We start from the raw sequence: 24,438 nt of genomic DNA, 5'->3' as shown, positions 1-24,438 counted from the left end.
ACTATATTGGCGCCATTTATTCCCTTAAAGGACCTTATATCTAGCCTTGTTGACCATGTGATGAGCGGAGGTCTGTAGCTTCAGAAGCTCTTCTTTGATGAGGCGTGTGATTTCCGACTTTGCCTTCGCCACAGCTAACTCTTGAGAGCTTTCTATAGCGAGGTAAAGTTTCCTTTCGCCTTCTGGAGGAGTTTTACCTGGCGGTACGTAAGTACCACGGACGGTTATACCAGCCTCACTGTATTCGCTGATCAGGGCTAGCGCCTCCTGGAATTATAAACGATAAATTGTGTAACGGTATAGAGATTACTAGAATTATTTTGGGGGCAGCAGTGGAACGCTTTTCCAATAAACTCATAAAACAAAAAACTTTGCCCTGTCTACCCCGCAATGGATCTAGACGTGATGATGTGTATGAAAATTAATGACCAAATAGTTTGAGTGTCGTGGATAATCCTTTTTCTTTCCTTAATCTACATTGGAAAAAACATAAATGAAAATAGTATAACAGATAAATTTTATGATAAAATAAAAAAGGAGAAACACCAACCATCTTCAAAACTACCATTGTGTCAAAAAAACTACCACATTACCTTCATTTTGGAATATTAACATTTATGACAATGGTGGTAACACGCATGATTTCTCTTCAGCATTTTCACACAGAAGAATATCAAAGCACCGAGCAACGCTAGCTTCAATAACATGGTGACCGATTGCTTCGCGTGTGCAAACTACACTGCCGATGCAAAACCATCGGTGCATAAATAACTGCACAGGTTATCAGCAGTCTATGCGACCTACGGCAATCTCACGTTAGGAATGAGGTTGTGTACTTGCAGTAAAAATAATAAGAATCAAACAGTGACCCTGTTAATAAAATAATCAAAGAGATAGGGACAAGAGGAAGAAATATGTTTACATTTTAAATAAAGGTGCACCGATTGTTTTGAACGAACTCTGAATAACAAGTCTAGACCTGTTTGTGGGTCACGGCTTTTTTTTACTTTGATAGTTGTTCCGAAATAATTGCAAAGTTATTTTTGTTATAAACAAAGATAATAAATAGCCAGATGACGGTAAAAATGGGTAATACAAGACAGTACTAAAGGAATCCTACGCCAGAGATAAATTTACAAAAAATATGCTAGAACATATCTGTCTGCTATCAACAAGTAAAAATTCAAAAGGTCAAAGGCTAGATTATCGTGTAGTAGGTAGCTACGACCACTAATTATCATTAGGGTCAGTTCACATTGAGACGAGTTTTGAAAGAGCGACTCAATATTTAACTTTATCTACACTCTATAATAAAGATACATATTTCCGCTGTTACTCCCTGCGCACGCTACGCCGTCTACACTTGCCACATTGTTAACTAACCCAGGGATTTTTTCTAAACATATTTCAATTTAGATTTAACAAATGTGGAGGAAGAAAAAATGTTAACGACCCTACCTAGTAGAAATAAAATTATCATCAGATACGATTCGGAAAAACGCCGGATTCTTCTTCCTCTTCCTCTTCCTAGAGTCAATCCTAGTTACATCATAACTTCTCTGGGGAGAAGCGGAGTGCACTTTTTGACCATGATCATGTCAGTCAGGTTTTTACACGAAGCGACTCTCGTCTGACCTCTGCAAACTTAACAAGGGAACCTCACCAATATTGTGTCATGGTAAAAGTTGCAGTGGAATATATGTATGTCGTATAAGTAAAGCTTCTATCACAAACCTTGCTAGTGACCCTCCAGCGGGCTTGCTGAGGGAAGTCGTTAATCTCCAATTCGGTCTCGTATTTCCTAAATACTTCTTCTTGCGGCTCCGCGTTGCTCTCGTCGCGTGGCTGGTAGTTCAGACGTGTGTTCAGTTTGGCCGCTAACTGCTCTGCTACGGTTTTAGCCTGGAATTTAGAAATATTGTATTTGTAAAGCGTGTTTACAAGTCATTTATAAAAAGTACAGTAGAATAAATAAATCCTATGAAAGTGAATCTTTTATGTGATCCACTGTTACGAAAGGGTTTTAGTTTATAACCTATAATCTTTCTGACATCATAGCTTATTTTCGGTTCTTCATGGGGACTTTACGATACTCCAACATGTTTAAGTGACAAAAAAGAAACCGTACGGAGAGCAAACCATATATGGCATGAATCAGAAATGCAAAAAAATAATATTAAAATAAGGTTGATGCGGCTCGCCAGTCTCCGCGCCAGCTCCAGCTTGCTAACTAGATGATGTCGACACAAACAGACGACTCACAGTGATGAGAGTGTGAGCTGAAGGCGCCCCCTTCAGTATGGCCTCCGCGGCCTGCTGCGTGGCGCCCTTCTGCTCGCCGCCGAGCCCCTTGGCGAGGTTGATGCGGCTCGCCAGTCTCCGCGCCAGCTCCAGCTTGCCGTCCGCGCCCGGGGCGCTGCCGGCGGCCGGCGCGGCTGCTGCGCCTGCTACACCCGGCTATGGCAAAAAAATGATACTTAGCTAAAGCATTTATTTGTAAACTTTGTCCAGTTGGACTGTTGAGGGATTATATGAAAAAACACAATCAAATTTGAAGCTATAAAACTTGAGTAATTCATCGTTAGCGCGCTGCAGCAAGATGTGTCAGCGTTGTCTTGCAGTGCACCGCATGATGTTGATTATTAAAGGATATTATGTGCACGTTTACCTATCCCCTTTCTTAACGTATCGAAAGACCCTAGTCTCCCCGCCCTGTTGGCTGAGCCCACCATAATCACACGGTGCCAAAGCCGATCACATTTGTGCTGGGACCTCGGCTAGGTTCGGCTGGGTGTCGTCGACCTATTTTTATTCCGAATCTTCCCTTTTTGAAAACACCTTCATACCATCACCTTGTTGTAATTTTGTAGGTATATAGTCTCCAAACATTTTATACATTTTTTTAAACAAGAAGTGAGTAGTAGTAGTTCAGTTTAATAAATGAGCACATTACAAAAATAAAACAAAGTAGTACAGTACAAAGGCGGGCTTAACCCTAAATGGGATTTCTTACTGCCAACCTGACATTAAGAGGATCGCATAAAAAATTAAAGCAAGGGTGAACAACACGTCATCTACATGATATGATACTTAAAACTGAAACAATTAAATCTAAAGTAGTTCTTACCTTAATCTCTTTGACGATCTTCTTGGCAGCCAGCATGGTCTCGATCTGCTGGTCAAGGTCGCCCTCCACGTCCTCGTCGTCGGAGTCCTGGAGCCCGAGCGCCGCTTTTTGATACTTCTTCTTCTCAGTCGCCGCTTGCGCTTCTGATTCGTCAAACTTGAAACCTAATTCACAAATATCCATATATAGTTCAACATTTTTTAAAACCAAATTTATACACTGCTGCAAATATGCTTGATATTCCTAAGAAGATAAATTGCTTGATATCAACATCTGTTTCAAAACAGGGAAGGTTAAAAACTTGTGGAATGCGGCTCCAACGGTTTAAGTCAGGTTGGGTTTTAAGCTCCAATCTGTACCAATATTGCTTGCTGTCGAGACATTTATATATACTAATCTATACTAATATTATAAAGCTGAAGAGTTTGTTTGTTTGAACGCGCTAATCTCAGGAACTACTGGTCCGAATTATAAAATTCTTTTTTGCGTCGAATAGACCATTTATCGAGGAAGGTTTTAGGCTTTATAACATCACGCTGCAACTATAAAGAGCAAAGAAATAAAAAAAATGTGGAAAGTAACCGGGGAAAATTATTCATATTTGAGGGTTTCAATGATGCCCATAATAACTATTCCACGCGGACAAAGTCGCGGGCACAGCTATATTTGAATAATTTGCCTTAAAAACAAATATTTTCCTGTGTCATCATTGCACAATTTTATTGTTTTATTACGAGTATTTTTTATCTCATCTCATTAAATGGGCAAAGGAATAGGCTTATAAACTTAGGATTCGTTTAGGCGATGTTTAACCCGCAAACAAAGAATATAATCACGTTATATGAATGTACTCGTATGTACATATATGAAACGATTCATTACCTTTCCCACTAAATCCGCCGCCGGTATGCACCTTCTTGCCGTCCTTCTCCTGCGCCTCCTTGTACCGCTCCCACAGAGCCCGGAGCTCGGGCGGCGGCGCCGCGCCCGCCAGCTCGAAGGCGCGCAGCACGTCGCCGGCGTAGCGGCCCTGCTCCGGCGTCAGGAACGTCCAGGCGTAACCTTTGTTACCCGCACGCCCGGTTCGACCGCATCTGACGACAAATTCGGTTTATTTTTTTACTTAATTCGCCACAAACAACACAGTTTCCATACACCTGTGCAAGACATATCCAATCCTAACTTGATGGTTCAAAAATCTAGTCTAAATATGACAATGAACGACAGGGATACTCGAAGTCTATTGATACTGGCCAACTATATTTTCAAACGTTCAGAATAAAGAATTCATAAAAATAAGACAAGTCTTCATGGATATTTCAGTGTGTTTCTAAATTTGAAACTTATATTTTATCTGTACGCGTATGCGATAGTTGTAGACGTTAACCGAAACACATGTGATTGTGCTCTGTTTTCATCATACTCATAGTTGCTAAACTAAATATTTATCCAATAAAGTTTGTTATCTTTGCAAAATATAAATCTACAAGGTACTATCCTAAACGTATGAATACCCTATTTACCTATGCACATAATCCTCGTAATGATTCGGACAGTCATAGTTGACTACTAGCACCAGCTGTTTGACATCCAATCCCCTGGCCGCCACGCTGGTAGCCACCAGTAGCTTCACCTTGCCATTCTTGAAGTCCACAATCGTCGAGTCCCTGTCGAATTGATCAATACCTGTAACAGGCCACCATTAATATATACGTCACTTAAAAAACATTGTTCATAGCGCGGGAAATAGCTGCGTGGCATTTGAATTAAATTTCTTTTTTGTATCAATTTGTTCAGTCAATGAAGAGTTGTAGGAAAAACATATCGAAAAAAAAATATGGATAAAATTTAAATTTTTTTTCTTCTAATAAATTGTACTTAGCATAGAGCCTAGAGCTAGCTACACTCAAAAATCAGTTCAACTTCTGTGTTATGTAATTTTGTAAAATCTTGAAAGCAGTGACTTTCTTCACAAAATGCAAGTAATTTTAATAAAAGGATTTAATAATCGTTAACTAATTTTCTTCATAGATCCATAACATAAACGGATTAATAATATTAGAGTGACTTCAATATACACACGCAACTATTTCATTGTGCCAAATAAAATCTATATCTTCTTCAGCTCTGAGACACGACGAAATGCTGAAAGGAAAATATTTTTAATTTAGTCACTTTTTAAATCTGTAGGATAATCTACGATTGAAATGCTTGTTCACAAATAAACATAATCAGTCACCTCCGTCGTACTTTTTTTCGTCATTTATTCAATCATATAAACTCAGTCATCATTCATGCATCAGTCTAGCCTTTTTTCCTTGTGCCACACTAAAGGTGATAAAAAATATACATAAAAAAGAGTATTTTTTTTAATCATTTATCACCCTAAAATAAGTTTGAATTAATTGTGGAACTATCAGAAACAGTAGAAACAATCGAAGCCCCGTAGCAGCCACATTAATACCTGCAATAAAGTTACTAGTTTACTCTAAACTATTCATTAAATAAATTGTTGTTTAACATCTTGTGAGCAATAATTATTTTTTTACTTTAATTTATTTTTTAAAGCTTTATTTACGTGTATTATAGTTTAAATAAAGTTTGTGAAATAATTATAGTTAAAAATTGAGCAAAGTAAATTTCTGCTCAAATGCTAAATTGAATTTCAGGCCAAAAAGGAATAAAAGATTGGGTTATCGGAACTCGTCCACAAGATCTTTATGCGTTTCCATACACACGCATATTCCAGTAAAAATACACATTATACCTAATATAAATAATAATGTAACTGGTTATTTTTGTTTGTTTATAAACAAACAGTTCTCAATTTTGGACACTACCAAGAAGTTTCTAATCGAAATTCAAAATCGTTAACTCACCTCCATGCAAACTCATGCAGGGGTACGAAGCCTTCATGAGGTCTTTCAGTAGACTATCGGCATTCTCTTGTTTATCCACGAACACTATGATGCTTCCCATCTGGCTGTAGAGGCCGAGCAACTCTAGGAGTTTGAAGAATTTCGCATCTTCTTCTAAGATGGCGCAGTGCTGTTCCACGTCTTTGCAGACTACGCTTCTGCCGCCGACCTGGGGGCATAGAATTATTGGTAGCGATGTAACAAAATGGCAATAACTCGAAGGCGTATTAAAGAAGGGTAAGTACGCGTACTGCCTATTTGAATCTCAATTTCATCATTAAGCCATACAGTTGTCGCGAGAGATAATATGTAAGCCAATGGACTTAAATCTAAAGATGCCGAAATCGGACAAATAGACAAATAGACAAAGAAAAGTCGGAATGTGGACTCCGTGTGGCTCCGAAGCACTACGGTGGATGTGAAACTGGGAACACGTAGAGATGAGAGAGATAGAATGATGTATTAAACTGCAACTGACCTGTATTTCTATAGGTTTCTGCAGTATCCGCCGCGCGAGCGCCTCCATTTGCCGCGGGAAGGTGGCGCTGAACATGACGGTTTGTCTGTCTGGCCTTACGTTGTCAATTATTTTCATCACCTGTAGGTATAAACAAAAATAAATTTGATATTCAAAAGAAACAGAGATAATATAAACCCATTCAGTTTAGTACCAACTAAACTTTTAAATTTTAAAATTTTTATTCCCAATAGCAATATCTTTTTTTTTTTTATTTAGCTTTTGTGGCGACATCTCTACGCCACTCGTCACAACATCCAAACACACAACAACTGTCAATCATCGCGAAGAAATTGATGCGCTCAGCCAATGGCAGCGAAGAATTCAAATCGCGATTTCAATGATTTCATGGATTGGAGCTATATATACAACCTCCGACACAACATCGTTGGAGCCGCGGTTCCCCAGGCATAACACCTAGCCTGGCGGAAGATCTTCCCTTTGGTGGCGGTCGAGCCGAATCAACGCTCCCGCTACAGCTTTTCAATACCAAAATGCACATTTTTTGTTTTGTACCTAAGTAGGGTTAGAAATTTCGAATTCAAAAATTTATTCGGAAAATACAGGCTCGCATAGCCTGTATTTATCGTGAGGATAACATTATATCTCCAAACCAGCTATAGCTATTACCTATAATAGTAAGTTAAGCCGCGAAGGTTGGTCACACGATCCGAGTTGGCGACCAACATGTCGATCTTATAACTATCTATAAACCACTTTCTTTAGAAAAAAAAATTCTATATTTGACTAAAATTATAAAAGAGATCCAGAATCTAATTACCTGAGGTTCAAAGCCCATGTCAAACATTCTGTCTGCTTCGTCCAACACTATATAAGTGACGCGGCGAAGGTTGGTGACGCGGCCGGAGTTGGCGGCCAACATGTCGATCATACGGCCCGGGGTGCACACTATCATCTCCGCACCTCGCTTTAGTTCCGCTATCTGTAATAAGGGCGTATAATATTATATGATACATTTCATTTAAAAAGAACAGACCACAACAACCTAGAAAAGGTATTTCTTAGGTATCGTATAGTGATGATACATTTTTCTATGTTGCTGTCTGTAGAGAAATTTAAATTTCTAAACAAAATAACAAATGTAGTCTACCTACTAAAATATTAAAACATCTCATCTGAAACTTGGAGTGAAGGGATGCTTACCTCAGATACTTGAATAACGTATTATTAAATAAAAAAAGGCTAATAAACTTGGGATTCTTTGTGTAGGTGATGAGCTTGCAATGTATTAAATAAGAAAGATTAACACTAAATCCAATGACATTCATACACATAAAAATAAATTAAACAAAAAAACCAAACCTGTTCAGAAATCCCAGTGCCACCGTACACACAAACAACTCTCAAGCCCAACGATTTGGCGAATTTCTTTATATCTTTTCCGATCTGCATACACAGTTCTCTTGTAGGAGTCATGATGAGAGAGATTGGTCCGTCTGTGTCTTCTAGAGGCGGCTGGTCCAGTACGTGGCGGAACATCGGCAAGATGAACGCTAGGGTTTTGCCTGAACCCGTTTTTGCTATGCCGATGAGGTCCCTATAAAAATATAATTGTATATAATAAACTGTGACTTGTCTAAATGTTAGAAAATAAGCAGCATGGAAAGAAGCAGCATAGCTGGTCTGTGGGAGTTTGATAACGTGTATTTTTTTTATTTATTTAATAAGTCTGAATATACTGAATCTACGAATAAAAAAAACATCAAACTTTTGTCATGTCACTGCTAAAGTTCTATTTTGACTGTTTGCCTACTTTACATTTACCATCATAGGCAAGCCTTAAAATTATACATCCATACTAATACGCACTAATACTATAAATGCGAAAGTAAGTTTATTTTTTACATTTGTCATAGGATACTTTTTACGCAGTCAAAAGTTAAGTCATCATCAATCAAAAACCCGTATTTACCTTCCCGACATAATAGCCGGTATCGCCTGAGCCTGGATAGGCGTGGGTTTCTCAAAGCCCAACTTCTTCAATATATCCAGCTCCTTCTTGCTGATGCCGCAATGAGCCCACGTCCGAATCGGCTTCGGACAACCCTTGCCTTTCACCCGGATTCCTTCCAGTTCGGTTCGGTATGCCTCCACCTCTTCTGGAGTCATTCTTGCAAGTTCGCTCACCTGAAAAATTGTAGATGGGTAAAGTATTTAATTTGTGTTAGTACATAACATTTTAATTTTTGCCTTCCGACATTTCTCTCTCCACTTGGTTTTCGGATCCTCGGATTTCAGTCCATTGGTGTATCATGTCAGTGTCCCGTACAGTTAGGAATTTTACACGCACACAAAGACAGAGAGAAAAACAAAGGCCATATTTTAATTTGTATCAAATTATCTAGTGGTTATTACCATCTCAGTGGAATTATAAACGCAAAAGTCTTGTCAGTTTTTTATGAAATTTGAAACATAGTCATAGGTCTGATGGTAAACGTAGATCTAATATATTATCAAGGTGATACCTTTAAAATGGATAAGACTAACCTCGGTGTAGAAAGCTTTCCTGAAAGGCATGTACTGAAGACTGGCGTGGTCGACTTTGGCGAGCTCTTTCCGCTGCTTAGAAGCCAGGTTGGCTGCGGCGTCTTTGATATCCTCAGTTTCTTCTTCAGAAGAATACTCCAACCCATCTTGGTTCTGTTCTATCAGCTCGCCTAAATATGGAAAAGGAAGAGTATGTAGTGTGATTATGACATGACATCAGTACTCTATTGGCGTTTATCGTAGTGGTGCATCCTATGGGAAAGGCCCCCGGTTCACCAATAACCAATGCAGTAAAAGGTAAATCAGGTACTTACTTTAAGTGATTCCATTCTGACTTTGAGACTAATTCACGAACATTGAAGGACTTTGTCTCTTTCTAACTTTAAAGTTAAGTGGTAGAAGAGAGAGAAGATAGAGCATTTTTGGGGACAGTGAACAGGGAACCCTAACTTAATATCATGATTTTGCCTACAATTCTTTCTTCTATTGGATGGACAAGAGAAAAGTTCTAAATTAGAGGTTTCCAAATTTATCCTTCACCAACTGAATTAAAGATTTATATTTATATATAAAAAAAAATATATTGATTTTGGGTTAGATTAAATTACAAAATCAAAAAAAGAAGAGGGCTTCACAGTAGTAATCCTATTCAACTGTTATAAAAATTACCACTATATATCAAAGTTTACCTTTATTTTTCTGTTCCGTGACCTTCTTTTTGGCTGTTCCCGTTAGTATGACCACACCGGTCCCACCGCCAGATGGCACACTGATAAGCCCACGAGCTTGGTCTATTTGGTTTACTTTGCGTACCTCCTGTGAAACAACCAATATTATTAAATTTATTTATGACTAATAGAGTATATAAATTGTTTATGGAAATGAGCTTAAACTGGTATGCTCTGTGATGAGTAAAAAGCGACCTGTGCAGTTTTACTCACTCTCATTTGAAAAACAAAAATATTTCAAAGAGTTTTTCATATAGATAGCTTACTTGTTGTACTTCTTGCATGTAAGCATCCAATGGGTCTATTTCATCTTCTTCCTCTTTTTTCTCTTCAGGCGCTGGTTTCTCTTTTGCTTCTCCATCTTCACCTGAAATCAGATTGTTTTATCAATTAATAAAAATATTTTTATATCTGGCTGTTAACTGTAGCTCCACTAAAGTTAAGTTCTCAGTTTTTCCAAAAACTTCTACTACTTTTTTACAAAAACTAGCCTTTGTAACTTTTAAAGGTTTTGTCCGTCTGGGTTATAAAAAAAATAGTTTAAATAAAAATTATGTGTAGCATAATTTTTTGAGAAAGAAGAAATGTTTATGAAAAGCAAAAAGTAAATAAGTAGTTACCTTCATCACCCGAGTCGTCCTCTAGCGACCATTTCTTCGCCGGCATCTGAATGTTGCTGACGATGCTGCCTTTCTGCACCTCTTTCTTTGCAGACTCTAGCTCTTTACGCTTCCGCTCCGCTCGCCAGCGCTCAATGCGGTCGCGACGCTTCTGCATTTCCTGCTCTAGGCGACTTTGCTCTTCTTCCTACAACATAATACGGGACTGGCAGATAAGAACATAATATGATATGATGCCCTTTAGGTACAGTACTACCACTTTCATAAGTAGCCTTCATAGAAGTCAGATTTTTGTATGTGCAAATGGTTCTATTTTATATCAGTGCACTTAAAGAAGCAAAAAATTTTTCAACATTACAAAAGTAGATTTTTTTTTTTTTTTTTTTTAATCTTTATTTAAATTAAGGACTTTTGTCTTAAAGACACGTCAGTCCCATTGTAACAAATCTTAAATTTAACACAAGGTGCTAATAGAATCGTAAATTACATTACATACCTATAGATTTGATACTTGTGTGGATTATTATCAAAAGTCCAATAACCCACACAAGCACAAGGAAGCATCAGAAGCAGGTTTGCTCAGAATACATTGTATGTTACCTACATCAAGCCTATTAATCTTAAATTTATCTACAAAAATCTTCCTTGCAGTTTGGTTCTGTTCACATTCCATCAAGAGATGAAATATGTCCTCCACAATACCACAATTTTCACAATTAGGCGAGTTGGTTTTTTTAATTAAGTAAGTAAATTTTCTTGATGGGATATGACCAGATCTTACTCTAATTATTAATTTGACTATCCTTCTAGGTAAATTACTTTTTATGAACCATGGTATACGGGGAGGCTCACTCTGTATAGTTTTGTACCATATGCCTTTTGTTTTTGACCGTTCATTAAAGTGTTCTTTCCACCGATCCTGACACACTAATTTAAATTCTCCTAGATATTCCGAATAGCATGGATGGATATTATATTCTATTCCGTCTGAAAGAGCAGCATTTGCAAGTTTGTCTGCCTCCTCGTTACCACGTATTCCTATATGGGCAGGAACCCATTGCAATTTGACTTTTATATTCCGCGACCTAAATTGTAGAATCTGTGCAAGTACACGAAAGGCTGTCGAGACACCTCTGTTGCCAGAGGCGCATCGAGCCACATGTTGTATCGCGCTTTTACTATCTGAGCAAATAAGAATTTTATCCCAACTGTAGCTTTCCGCATAAGTGAGTGCATTAGAAATTGCAATGAGTTCAAGCGTCATTATACATATTCTATCTTTTACATTAACACTTCCACTGTTATTTAAGGACGGATCGTAATAAGCTGCTCCCTGTTTATCTTGTTTTTTTGAACCATCTGTAAATATCACATGCCAGTCATTGTATTTTATCTGCAGCTCACCAATGACACAACATCTCAGTGTATAGTCTAAATAGGAGCGTTTGGAACCCATAAGACAGTCCAATTCACTTATAGCAATATCCTTAATATCTATACAAGAAAGCCACGTGTCTGCTGAAAATATGTCCAGAACAGTGGAGGAGTACACATTAATATCTTTAGTCTTATTGTATACTTCGATTGTTAATGGTTTCTTTTTATTGAACCAATATCTAGTCAAACTACCAGCAACCAGTTGTTTCAATAACTCGATTGTGATATTATTTGTCCACGAACGAGCTTTTAATATATATTTATAGCACAGATATAATCTTCTAATAAATAAAGGCAGTATGCAGAGTTCAGCTTCCATTACATGGATCGGAGTAGTTCTAATAAAACCTCCTACAATTCGCAAAGCCTGATTTTGAATTTTGTCTAGTTTTGAAATATGCGATTTGGCACTATTATCGAAGAGAAAACTGCCGTAATCTATCCTACTTCTTATAAGTGATATATACAAACGACGCATATGTTGAATATGAACCCCCCAAGATGGCCCTGATAAAACCTTTATAATATTAAGGTATCTTGAGCAATTTTGCGCTATTTCACTAATGTGTCTACACCATGTGAGACTTCTGTCTAACCATAGACCTAAATATTTGACAGAATCTGAATAAACCAAAGCTGAGTCATCAATCTTCACAACAGGCAAAACTGTTCTCTTTCCTCGGCTAAAAAGACAGAGTTTAGTTTTTTTACTGGACAATTGTAAGCCTAATTCATCTAAGATTTTAATTATGCAGTTTATTGCAGTCTGAACATTTGATTCACTCAAATTAATGTTTTTATCCTTCGCATAGATTACAAAATCATCAGCATATTGTGCGATACATACTTTTTGTGCTTGAAGACGACAAATTTTGTAAGTAGCTATATTGAAGAGAAATGGTGAAATTGGATCTCCTTGAGCAAGTCCTGTATTAGCCCTTCTGCTGATTATTTTCTCCCCGTCTTCAGATCTCACCATTAAATATCTTTCGCTTAAGAATGACCAAAAATATTTACAGTACCTACTTCCAACCTGTAGTTCATCCAGAATACATAAAACCCTATCAACAGCCACATTATTGTAGGCATTTTCAATATCTAGGAAGCAAGCCAGTGTTGGTTCATTATCTGTAAAACCTATTTGTATATATGTAACCAAACGGGTCAAACAATCCATACATGACTGTGATTTCCTGAATCCCACGGTGTTCGGAGAGAATATTTCATTTTTTTCTATATACCACTCCAACCGACGCAGCATCATATTGTGGAAAACTTTGCAAATACATGACATCAAAGATATAGGTCTAAGTTTAGGGTCTGTAACTCCATGATCAGAAGCCTTTGGTATTGGTATGATTAAAATATTGCGCCATTGAACTGGAATTTTACCAGAGCGAAAGATTAGGTTGTATAACTTGAGCAAATATCTCTTAGCGTCTAGCGGTAAGTTGTATAACATACTATAAGTAATTTCATCGTCACCTGGCGCAGTATCCTTCTTCTTCAAACAGCACTCTAATTCTGCAATTGTAAAATCTTGACTCAAGATTATCATTTCGAGATGTAAAGATTTGTGGTTCTTTTGTTACTGAGTCTGGCGTAAGAGATGATAATAGGCTCTCCTGCTTATCCAGTGGAACAAACTGTCTACTTCTTTTATCACCTTTCATCCATCTCATTCGTCGCCACATTTCAGATGCTGAAGTGTTTTCGTCAATTGAGTCACAGAAGTTATACCAGTGCGCCGTCTTAGCTTCCCTTATTAATTTGTAAGCTTCTTTCGTCTTTGATTCCAACAAAGTGAGATTGTACGGGGTAGGATTTCGCCGAAATGAACTAAGGGCCAATCTTCTCTCAGCCACCGCTTTTGACAAGGACTGGTTCCAATAACTCCGGGGTTTAAATTTAGACTCTGGATCCGCACAAATTTTAACCATCGGTATACTTGCATCCGCCGCTGTTTTAAGATGAGATATTAAAAAGTCATACATTTCCTGTATATGTGACTCATCCAATGAATTAAAGTTTTGAATGTTGTCCTGACTGAACGAATCCTCCATACTTTCGATAAAAACCGACCAATTAGTTTTCTTGTAATTACGTTTAGGTAACTTATTACCATGTTTGGGAATACTTGTACTTAATTTAATCATCAAATGATCACTGCCTAAATTTTCGTTAATAACATGCCAGTCAAAGCTTAATACAATGTCATTAGAAATAAATGATATGTCTGGTGATGTCTGTTGGAGGTTCCCATTAACTAATTTAACTCGAGTTTGTGAGCCATTGTTCAAAAAACTATAATCATTTTCCAAAGAAGAGTCTAAAAGTTGACTACCCCTAGAGTCTGATCTAGACGACCAGTTCCTAGAATGGCCATTAAAGTCACCACATATCAGCGTATTTTTTGGGAAAAGGGCGAAAAGTTCATCCCAGTCAGATGACTGTGTACTAGTTGATGATGGACAATACACTGAGATAATGTTTTTTACATACTGACAATTATATAGAAAAACGCCTATAATTTCTATGTCTGAGTTATGCAAGTGTAGCGTTTTAAGTTCACTTCTAATAGACTTATGTACTATTATTGCTACCCCACCATAGGAATCATTCCTATCTTTCCTGTATATATTATAATCTCTTATACGTACATTATCTTCTGAATTTAACCAAGTCTCACTCAATACAGCTACATGAATATTTTCCTTTAGGAGGAGTTCTTGAAAACTAACTAATTTTGGTTTTAAACTCTGCGCATTCCATTGCAAAATATTTATGCGAATATTATTTGTACTAGTATTAACCATTACTAATGTTAAAGAGTTCTAAAATTGTCTCTAAAATTTTTCTTCCCGAAAAGAAATCACTCACAAATACTTTCACTTCTTCAAAAATTGCCACAATCACTGCACTTATTTTCTTCTCAATAGAACTATTCATTGACCTCCATATATTAAATACATTGGCTAACAGTTTCTTCAAATCAAATCTTCTTTTTTTATGTTCTTCAATATCAGATGAACTGTGTTCCTCTTCTTCCATTGTATTTTCTCCGAGACTCTCAACTTGGTTTTCATTGATTTTATATTTCCTCGATTTCTTTGTTTTTGCCTTTTTCTGACTATTTTCTATGTTTCTATCTAGTTTGTTTCCCATATTTTCCTCTCTATGGATGTGTGCACGCGCCACAACTTGACTATATGTCGGCTGATAAGTAGCTTCAGTTAGATTGGATGTTATCTCTAATGGTTGAGTGGGTCTTAGCGAATTTTCTTTTTGACTATTATCCATGACTAACTCAAGAGCTATTTTATATGGAACATTATCTTTGCTCATAACAAGACGTATTTCTTTTTCTTTACGATAAATTGGGCAAGATCTATCTAAAACCAGATGTAGACCTTTGCAGTTAAGGCATTTGAAAGTTTTTAAGTCGCAATTATTGTGTTCTGTACTTCCACACTTTGGACATAATATTTTCTTAATCGGGCATACTTTGATCATATGACCAAATTTCCAGCACCCCGAGCATTGCGTTACAGGAAAAATATAATTTTCAACATTGAAATTGCAATCAAATGCGGTCACATATATGGGTAGTGATTTGCCTTCAAAACATATCCTGACACTTTCACTTTCTACCCATTTCCCGCTATAGTCTAAACGTTTAAGTCTTTTAACAGCTAATATTTTAATATCGCTTCGCAAAATTCCAAATATTTCTTCTTCTGAAAATTCTAAGTCTACACCCCTTATTATTCCATATACTATATTGGATTCTAAAGTTTTCCGACAATTATACTCGAGTTTTTTAAAATTTTCATTTTCGATCAACTTCGTAGCGTCTGTATCTTTCTCAAAGCAAATAAAAACTTTAAAAGGTGATTTATATTTTATCCGGTTGACATTACATATATTTTCATTACGTAATAATTTCGCTAAAGCCATTTGTTTTGGTAATTCTTTTTTGGAGGTTATACAAACTTCAAATTTCGTTATCTCGTCAGATCTAGTTAAATTTCCCCCTGCTATATTATTGGAAAAACTTCTCAGCAGACGTTTTTTCCTTCTACTGACTTCAACAAATCCTTCTTCACTATTCGTATCATCGTCACATTTTTTCCTTTTTTCTAACCTAATTTCATTTTTTTCCAACTCCGAAAATTTTTCTAATCTGCTGTCAAGAATTTGGTTCATTTGTATTTCGCACTCCTTTATTATGTCTGAATCACTTTTGTCACTCTCATCTACAGAATTATCATCGTCCATGATGAGGGTAGACCGAGAACAGAGTCAACGGTAATGCGAGCAAATTTGTCTAACTCAGTACGTGTGCGAACTTACCGACCGCTCACGCGACACTGACAAAAGTAGATGGTACGGTAAGGTTAACCTGTGGTACATTCCGAGCAACTTATGCCAACCAATTTGAGGCTTGGGACATGCCACAGGTAATGCTAATACTTATTATTTTCCTTACACCATGCAGTTATAACTGTTAAATATAAAAAAATTCAATCATAAAATAATTAAATGTATACAGGACAAATCTCACAGATTTAGTTAGCATTGAGCCTCGAATTAGCATTAAGTTTACATTTCAGATAGGTTCAATGATTGTACAACTTTTTCATTCAGTACAATATAAAAACAAATTGTCAAGAAATCTTACATACCTTATCAGCAGATCCAAGATCATAGTCAGATTCTGTCTTGATTGTCTTTTCCTTTGACTTAGACCTGTCTCTCTCCCGGTCCGGGGACTTCTTTCTTGATGATTTACTACTTGTTCCATTCCTCTTATCCTCCCTTTTATCACTAAAAAAATTATGACATCAAAAGTATTACTATAAATTATCATCTTAATGTGCAAACTCCTGTTAATAGTTTAAAATTATACTCAAATAACTACTTAATAAGTCATTACGAACTGCAAGGCCAAAAATACTACTTAATAAGTAATTTAGATCTTATACTTCCAATATGATATCTATAGAACCTTGATGTCCCATCAGACCATCAACAAAGTTGGTATGTTACTTTTGAGACTTTTGTACATAACTTTTGAGGTGCCAAAAACAAATCTGTTGATCAAGACTGTTACAAACATTTTTTAAATCACTTATCACTAAGAACTATACCTATTTCTGAATATCTTGGTTATTTGGCTTTCTTCCTAATAATTTAACACAACACTATCACTTGTCACTATTTGAATCTCCATACCATAACTAAGCTATCCAGCTGGACTGCTGAAAGAATAAGCAAGACTGCAGGTTCTGTATACCCGTAGGGTATAATGTTGTGATGCATTAGGTATAGAGTTGATGATGAGCAAAAAATACGATTATAATGAGATGCAAGCTTTGATTTAGCCCCAAGTCCTTAGTTCCTTCATAAACAAAACATAAGTAGTAAGTAAGTACTTATTGGAATTTTTCACTACAATAATGTGTGCAATGTTTTACCTTTTTCTGTCTCTTTCACGATCCCTATCTCGTTCTCTACTACGGTCCCTCTTGGAGTCTCTCTCCCTACTACGACTTCGCTTTCTTTTAGAAGACTTCGATGCTCTGTCTCTACTCCTAGACCTAGAGCGGCGCCGCTTACGATCCGGAGATGCTGATCTACTGTGTGAGCGTCTCCTTTCGCGATCACGATCTCTGTCACGATCACGCCTGCAACATAAATAGGTAAAGATGAACAAAACATGTATGTAATGGCGTTACCACAGGGATACAGACATCGCAATCAATAATAAAAAGAAGCTTACCCGCTGCGAACCATGACTTCGTAACTTAATTATAGTACTTTTTATTTCTATACTAAATGCATATTTTTACAATTCGTGGCAATTTATTTTTACGATTACACTCACGCTTGATTTTGCTTGTTTGAGGTTTTCCTGTACGTTCTTTCTGACACTGATACTTATGACGTTGGCAGTGACATACGTGACTTTTTAATTAAAAGGCTCTTACAGAAAACATAAACCCTGTTGAAAACAATAGATTGATGTGAAAATAAATAAATGTCATGTAATCGATTTGCCAAAATTGATAAAATAGTAAATGGGACCACAGTCAAATTCGTGAGCTATTTAAAAACATGTCAAAAGCTTTGCAGTGGGAGCGATGATTCGGCTCGACCACCACCAATGGGAAGATCTTCCTCCGGGCTAGGTGTGACGCCTGGGGAATCGCGGCTCCAACGATGTTAAGTCATATAGTTGAGGTTGTATTTATGCTCTAATCCATGAAATCTTTGTAATCGTGATGTAGATTCTTCGCTGCTATTGGCTGAGCGCGTTAATTTCGGTGCGATGATTGACAATTGGTGTGTGACATTATTGATGTCACCACATCTTCAATGTAATGTTTTGAAATCAGTGGTCGAAAGATTTAAACTCTTGTCACCTTAGAGCATAAATACTTTGTATTTTCATGTTGCAATTTTTCCGTTCTTAATTTTTCCTTTTTATTTCTAGTAATATTAACTGTAGACAATAAGTATAATTTCTTTGAGACAATATCGCATTAAGCATAAAAAATTAGTTGCACTCTTTTAGTGCCAGTCCAGCAGAAGTGAAAACTTGAATAATATATAAAACAGACAATAAAAAATATATATATTTTTATATGCTGACACCGAATGACATATTGAGAGTTAATAATATGTCTTAACTTCTTCATCTTTGAGGTAAATAAATATATAAAAAGATAGAGGGAGAAGATATGACAATTTTTCCCATTCAGCGTTTGTATGTAAGGGTGCAGGTTACCCGAGTTTAATATTTTTACCCGTCCTAAAAAGTGATCAACGCCGTAAAAATAGTTGTTTCTTCAAAAACCATTGACACGATGGTATTTTCTGACCACTATTTAGATATAACTAGAGGCCGCCCGCGACTTCGTCCGCATGGAAACCCTATCAATCCCGCGGGAACTCTGGGATAAAAAGTAGCCTATGTGTTATTCTGGGTCTTCAGCTACCTACATACCAAATTTCATGGTAATCGGTTCAGTAGTTTTTGCGTGAAAGAGTAACAAACATCCATACAAACTTTCGCCTTTATAATAGTAGTAGGATTTATCATTCGCATCTAAAATTCGATTGAACTTACTATCGATTACGCCCGCCCATCACTAGCCGCCAAACTTATTAATATTTTCAACAGAAAACAGATTAATTAACCTCTCCGATTTTGTGTGTTTTTGTCAGAGTTAATTTTCTTATGTTCTTAGCATTTCCTTTTTTGGCGATAATTTGAGATAAAATATATTGACATAAAGTATAGTACTGGACAATGGCAGAAGATGGAGAAAATGTAAGACGTTTTTTATTTATTGTCTACCGGTGGCGATGTAATATAGTAAACAATATTTATTGTTATACGTTCTTACATAGTTCAAGCATTAAATAAATGTCTCGTAATATTATATGTCACAACAGCATTGCTTTATTCAGTCAGTTGTAGAAAAGCTGGCGAAATAGCCCGACTTCTAAACAATGCCACCAAGCGAGTCTGAGGTGGGCCTCAGGTACTCAGAATCAGAATACGAAACCATGCCATTAACAAATTAATACATTGCACATTTGCACTAATATGATATTTATGTTCTCAAAATGGTAAATGTTAATTTTTTTTTTGTTACAACTTTTTAGATATCTGTTATGACTGTGAAGGAGCCTCTAGATTTAATCAGATTAAGTTTGGATGAGAGAATATATGTGAAAATGCGAAATGAAAGAGAATTAAGAGGAAAGCTACATGTAAGTTCTTTATTTTATTTTATTTATTTTTAAGGCAAAAGCCTCCACTCTCTATTTCCAGACCACACATGTTTGCCTTTAGCCATTTCTCATCCTACATGTAAGTATATTCATCCAAACTCTACTAAGAATCCTTATAGTTTTATCATGTCCTTATTACGAAACACAAAAATACTTAGTGCTTTGTTAGAAGTTAAAATTATTTGTGAATACTTTTGAAGATGGTATAGTTATTCGACAATCAATATGCCTTTAGTTGTGTTGTAGGCAACTATGGTAGCATACTTTTTTTTAAAATCCAAACATGCCCATTTTTACTGGCCCTCCCAATTCCTAACTCAGGAACTAACTCTATAGACACTAGTTTCTGACTCATTCATATGTCCATTGTCAATTTGTTCTTACAGGCCTATGATCAACATTTGAATATGGTTCTTGGTGATGCTGAAGAAACTATTACAACAGTTGAAATTGATGAGGAAACTTATGAAGAAGTTTATAGAACTACAAAACGAAACATACCAATGCTTTTTGTAAGAGGAGATGGTGTGATACTTGTGTCACCCCCAGTCCGTGTTGGAGTTTAGTAAATAAGTTAAAATTAAGCAAATAAAAAGATATACTAAAATTGAACAATGTTTATTTTTTAGCTAACAATTTGATTACATCCATATTCCTAAATCTCCTATTTTTAGGTTGCAATAGCTCTTCTTCATCCATGGGTTCAATGGTTGTACCTGCCTTTGTAATAACAGCAGGTCGAATCAACTCTTTGTGAGCCTTTTCAGGTATGAATGTATTTCCAATTGGAAGCCTTATAGATGCTTCATAGTCTTTTACACTTTTGAATGGAAAAGGTACCTGAGTGACTTTATGAGAAGCAAGTTGAGGATTCCTAAATTCCTTTATAATTATATCACCTTTATTGTCATCTCTTCTAGGCATTTTTGGTGGTGCTTTAAGAATAAACCTGTTCCTTTTTCGCTTTGTTGCTTTAACTCCTTTACCTCCCCAAGTACCCCAACCCGGTAAAGACAAGTCAATATCTTCTAACTGATCTTTCTTCACTTCATCTTCTTTTTCCTGTCTAAAGCTGTCGACTACATCATCTTCTTCAAATACTTCCTCTATGTTTACTTTTGGTACAACTTGCTCATCATCATCATCAAGTTGATCCAAGTTTTTATCACCATTAGGGACTGCACTGTTTAAAAATTTTGGCTTTACCTCAATAAATCTACTGGGGTCAATGTTCGAGTCTGTAGCTTCATGTCTTGGTTTGTCAAGAGTCACTTGTGGCTGTGGTTCTATTTCTACATTATCCACATTACTAGGAGTCTCTAATAACTCTTCATCTATAACCGCTTTTGGTTTCTGATTCTTAAGTTTCAGATATTCAATATTATCTGTTTCTTCTTCATTAATATTATTTGACTTTTTGGTTCCTTTTTTACTTTCTTTTTGTATTTTTTTGTTTATTTTATCAATTCGATCAATACTCTTTCTTAGCTTGTTTAATTTATTTTCTACTTCAATAGAAGCCTTACTTTCAAGTGAATCAAACGCATTAAATACTTCTTGTATAATACTTTCCTCATTATTATTATCAAGAATTTCTACAACCCAATTTGAAGTTGCAGTTGGCGCTTTTGTGATGGATGTCTTGCTGAACTTCTTTTTAGGTACTTTTTTGTCCCCCTTTGTGTCATTATTATTTTGAACAACATTGTTTATCTGACTTATTTTTTGAATGCTTTGTTTTAAATCCTTCAGCTTATCTGTTGATGTATTTGTATCATCATACTGTTCATCATTAGAGTCTGTTTCACTATCTTCTTTTCTCTTGAACATTCTGTCTTTGACATATTTTTTGTAACCAAAATTAAATTCAGCATCAATATTCGCTTTGTCAGATCTCTTGAGCATCCATGGATTCATGGGATCTTGTGCAAGAGTTATGTCAGGAATGTTTTCATTTTCCTCAACCTCATCATCAGTACTTTCAGTATCTTGTACCTTTTTGGTCAAACTTCTGCTCACTGCCAATTGTTCAGCAATCTGTTGTCTCACCTAGAAAAAATGTAGCATTTTGCATGTTGGTTATATTATTAACTTGATAATAAAGGAGAATAGTGAGTCGCAGTATTAGATCCTAGGCTATGAAAGAATTTTATTTCGTCTTTTTTTCTTAGTTTCATTCAATCTTTTTGTACAAACTGGGTGGTTTTGTTAGAAGTTTTATTGTCAGTCAAGGGCAGGAGCCAGGAGCATTTGTCCTTTTTAGTTACTCTAGCTGAACTTATATTTTCTAGATAATGTGGGTTGTTTTGAAGAAACTCTTTTATTCAGTTGGGTTCAATTAAAGTTTTAGGTCAAGAATAATCTAAACTGATGAAATACGAAGCTTAAAAAGATTGATGAAGAAATATGCAGTTATTTGAAAAAATGTAGTCTCTGTCTACCCCAGAGAAAGAGATGTGATGTATTTACAGAATAAATAGTACAAAATGAACTTACATCCTTATCATATTTTGCTCTGATCATTTTGTTCTTTGCCCATTTACCAGTGTTCTTGTGACGAAGAGTGTGCCTTTCCAAAGCTCGAGCCTTCTCCAGTGCATCTAACTTTTTCAAAGCCTCTTCTGGATTCTCTTTCTGCAACTCTTCAAACTCTTTTAGTTGCTGCTTTAGTTTTTCCTTCTTCAATATCCTGGAAGAACATCAGAGATTTGAATTTGATAAAAATACTAGACATTGTATCATGCTCATAAATTTAGTTTGTTCATTAATATTGTACTTTAGAAGTGGCAACAACCTTTATATAAGTAATATTTCATATCAATAAGTGACACCTCAAATAGGTGTGTTGGAAATAAAAATTCAAACAAAAATATTTTTTCCTGTCCTGATATTCAAACTCAAAACACTTAAAAAGACTGACTAACCAAGTAATGATTATAGAAAAGGAATTTCTATAGTTTACATGTTATTTGATGGTAAGTATGCATAATTCATTCAACATTCATGAACAGCACTGCTGATAGTATTTGAGCAGTTTGAAGTCACAAGATCTGCTATAAACAGTGCCTAAGTGGAATTTTACAATGCAAAGCTAGGAATTTTAAGTAAAATTTTTACACTGTCATGTTTTATTTTAAGCACTTAGCTTAGTGGTCAAGATTGCAAATATGCAGGTAAGGTAAAATAATACAGACCTGTGATACTTTTTACTCTTTATTTTACTTTGCCTCTTGGCTTTAGCTGCTTTATATGATTGCTGTGCACGTATTTTGGCAAGATGCTGTCTATGCTCTACCATTTCGAGATAGGACATAGGGTAAACCTGGTCTTCTTCATCTTCAATTACCTTCTCTACTGGTGGATCTATAGCATCCAGCTCTTTCTCCAAAGGAGATTTCAGTGTAAACTTGGATATAAACTCTTCAGCTGGTTCTGGTTTTGTTGACACATTTTTCAATGGAAAAACCACATAGTCCACAGTTCTACTATGTGCTACTACTGGGTCCCATCTACCGACCTTTTCCTTAGCCTCTTCATATCCTGTAGACCTTTTGATGCGTTCAGCTTGAGGTTTCTCTAAAGGTTTGGGCAAAACAGTTGACGTATCTTGTGTTTTCTTGAGTTTTTTACTTATCTGCCCATGATGACTGGTGTCCTTCAAAACATTTACTACTTTATTTAGATCGAGTTTATTACTCCTTTTGATTAAATTAAACTCTGAATTAAGATTTGTTGATTCGTTTCGCGTCGGTTCAGTTATGTGTTGAGTTTTATCTAATTTGGATATGGCGTTTACAAGGCGATCATGCCCAGACGCAACAAAATCAGTATCTTCTAAATCTTCCATTGTAATTATTATTAATCAACGCTTTCTAAAATGTTTATAGATGGTTTAAAGAAATGTAAGATTATTAAAACTTATAACCTAAAAACACCACACCGTACTTCACGGGCTGCCTACAGTCTACAGTGCACTGCACACATTGACAGTGATGTATGTCAGCCAGCTTGTGTAGATATAATCAGCGGCAAAAACAGCACACTACGTTCTGCTTTTGCCGCTGATTATATCTACATTTTGAATGGATAGCGCGCCTCAATTGAGTTCATACAAATTTTCTGGAAATCATAAAGGAATATGTTATTTTATTAGGATCAGCTCAATAACAACAATATGACGTTTATAATAAAACTTCTGGGATGATTTTTCAATAAAATGTAAATAAAGCATTGTAAACAACTGACTTATATATACTTAACGGATAAGAAACACCTTAGATATGTTTGTATATATGTAAATAGTGTAGACGCGAAAATTTTACACTTCTTAGTAACAATTTTTTAAATCTGTGTAGCGTCCATGGAGCAGAATTTTATCCAAGTTACATAATGGACACTACACTTCTACTTTAAATGTTCTTAAAGGCATAACATTGTCATTTTTGAACATTTTATTATTGAAACATTTGCATTGCATGACAAACTTGCACTTGTTTTGTGCTTACATGGCGCTTACGCAGTGTGCTATGTCTAGTTAAGACTCTCGAGTCCTAATAAAAGTCCTTTAGCCGCCAACTCCTATTACATTTCTACCTATTTATATTTTTAATATTATTTTGTATGTAATAAATAACATTTATATATATATCATTGTTTTCGTAGATGTCGCAGTCGGATTGTAATAATATATATAAAATTCTCGTGTCACAATGATCGTTTCCGTACTCATACGAAATGGCTTGACCAATTCTCATGAAATTTTGTGAGCATATTGAGTAGG

General features: G+C 36.0%; 4 protein-coding genes across 4 annotated transcripts in view; 2 read left to right on the top strand and 2 right to left on the bottom strand.

Annotated features, from left to right (window-relative positions):
* The window catches only part of LOC106134231 (uncharacterized), a 163,465-nt gene that overhangs the window by 129,966 nt on the left and 9,061 nt on the right, over positions 1–24,438 (top strand). The gene's annotated exons all lie outside the window — the stretch shown is intronic.
* LOC106134339 (probable ATP-dependent RNA helicase DDX46) lies at positions 3–17,794 on the bottom strand. Its single transcript, XM_013334357.2, has 18 exons — positions 17,638–17,794; positions 17,333–17,542; positions 16,541–16,682; positions 10,419–10,605; positions 10,065–10,165; positions 9,760–9,886; positions 9,071–9,240; positions 8,496–8,710; positions 7,886–8,120; positions 7,344–7,505; positions 6,524–6,643; positions 6,007–6,214; positions 4,651–4,813; positions 4,010–4,221; positions 3,128–3,291; positions 2,263–2,457; positions 1,735–1,902; positions 3–267 (listed from the first exon to the last, which is right to left on the bottom strand). Exons 1-18 carry the CDS (start codon positions 17,649–17,651, stop codon positions 25–27), a joined length of 3,036 nt encoding a protein of 1,011 aa, XP_013189811.2. The 5' UTR covers positions 17,652–17,794; the 3' UTR covers positions 3–24.
* Positions 19,014–20,273, top strand: LOC106134353 (U6 snRNA-associated Sm-like protein LSm3). Its single transcript, XM_013334377.2, has 3 exons — positions 19,014–19,191; positions 19,530–19,637; positions 20,045–20,273. Exons 1-3 carry the CDS (start codon positions 19,171–19,173, stop codon positions 20,222–20,224), a joined length of 309 nt encoding a protein of 102 aa, XP_013189831.1. The 5' UTR covers positions 19,014–19,170; the 3' UTR covers positions 20,225–20,273.
* On the bottom strand, positions 20,261–23,616 carry LOC106134352 (U3 small nucleolar RNA-associated protein 14 homolog A). Its single transcript, XM_013334376.2, has 3 exons — positions 22,853–23,616; positions 22,155–22,347; positions 20,261–21,707 (listed from the first exon to the last, which is right to left on the bottom strand). The coding sequence occupies exons 1-3, from the start codon at positions 23,503–23,505 to the stop codon at positions 20,277–20,279; spliced, it is 2,277 nt and encodes a 758-aa protein (XP_013189830.2). The 5' UTR covers positions 23,506–23,616; the 3' UTR covers positions 20,261–20,276.

Source organism: Amyelois transitella, chromosome 17 (assembly GCF_032362555.1).
Source record: "Amyelois transitella isolate CPQ chromosome 17, ilAmyTran1.1, whole genome shotgun sequence".
NCBI lineage: Eukaryota > Metazoa > Arthropoda > Insecta > Lepidoptera > Pyralidae > Amyelois > Amyelois transitella.
The sequence above is the reverse complement of the archived record's forward strand: the minus strand, read 5'-3'. Positions and strand labels throughout refer to the sequence as shown.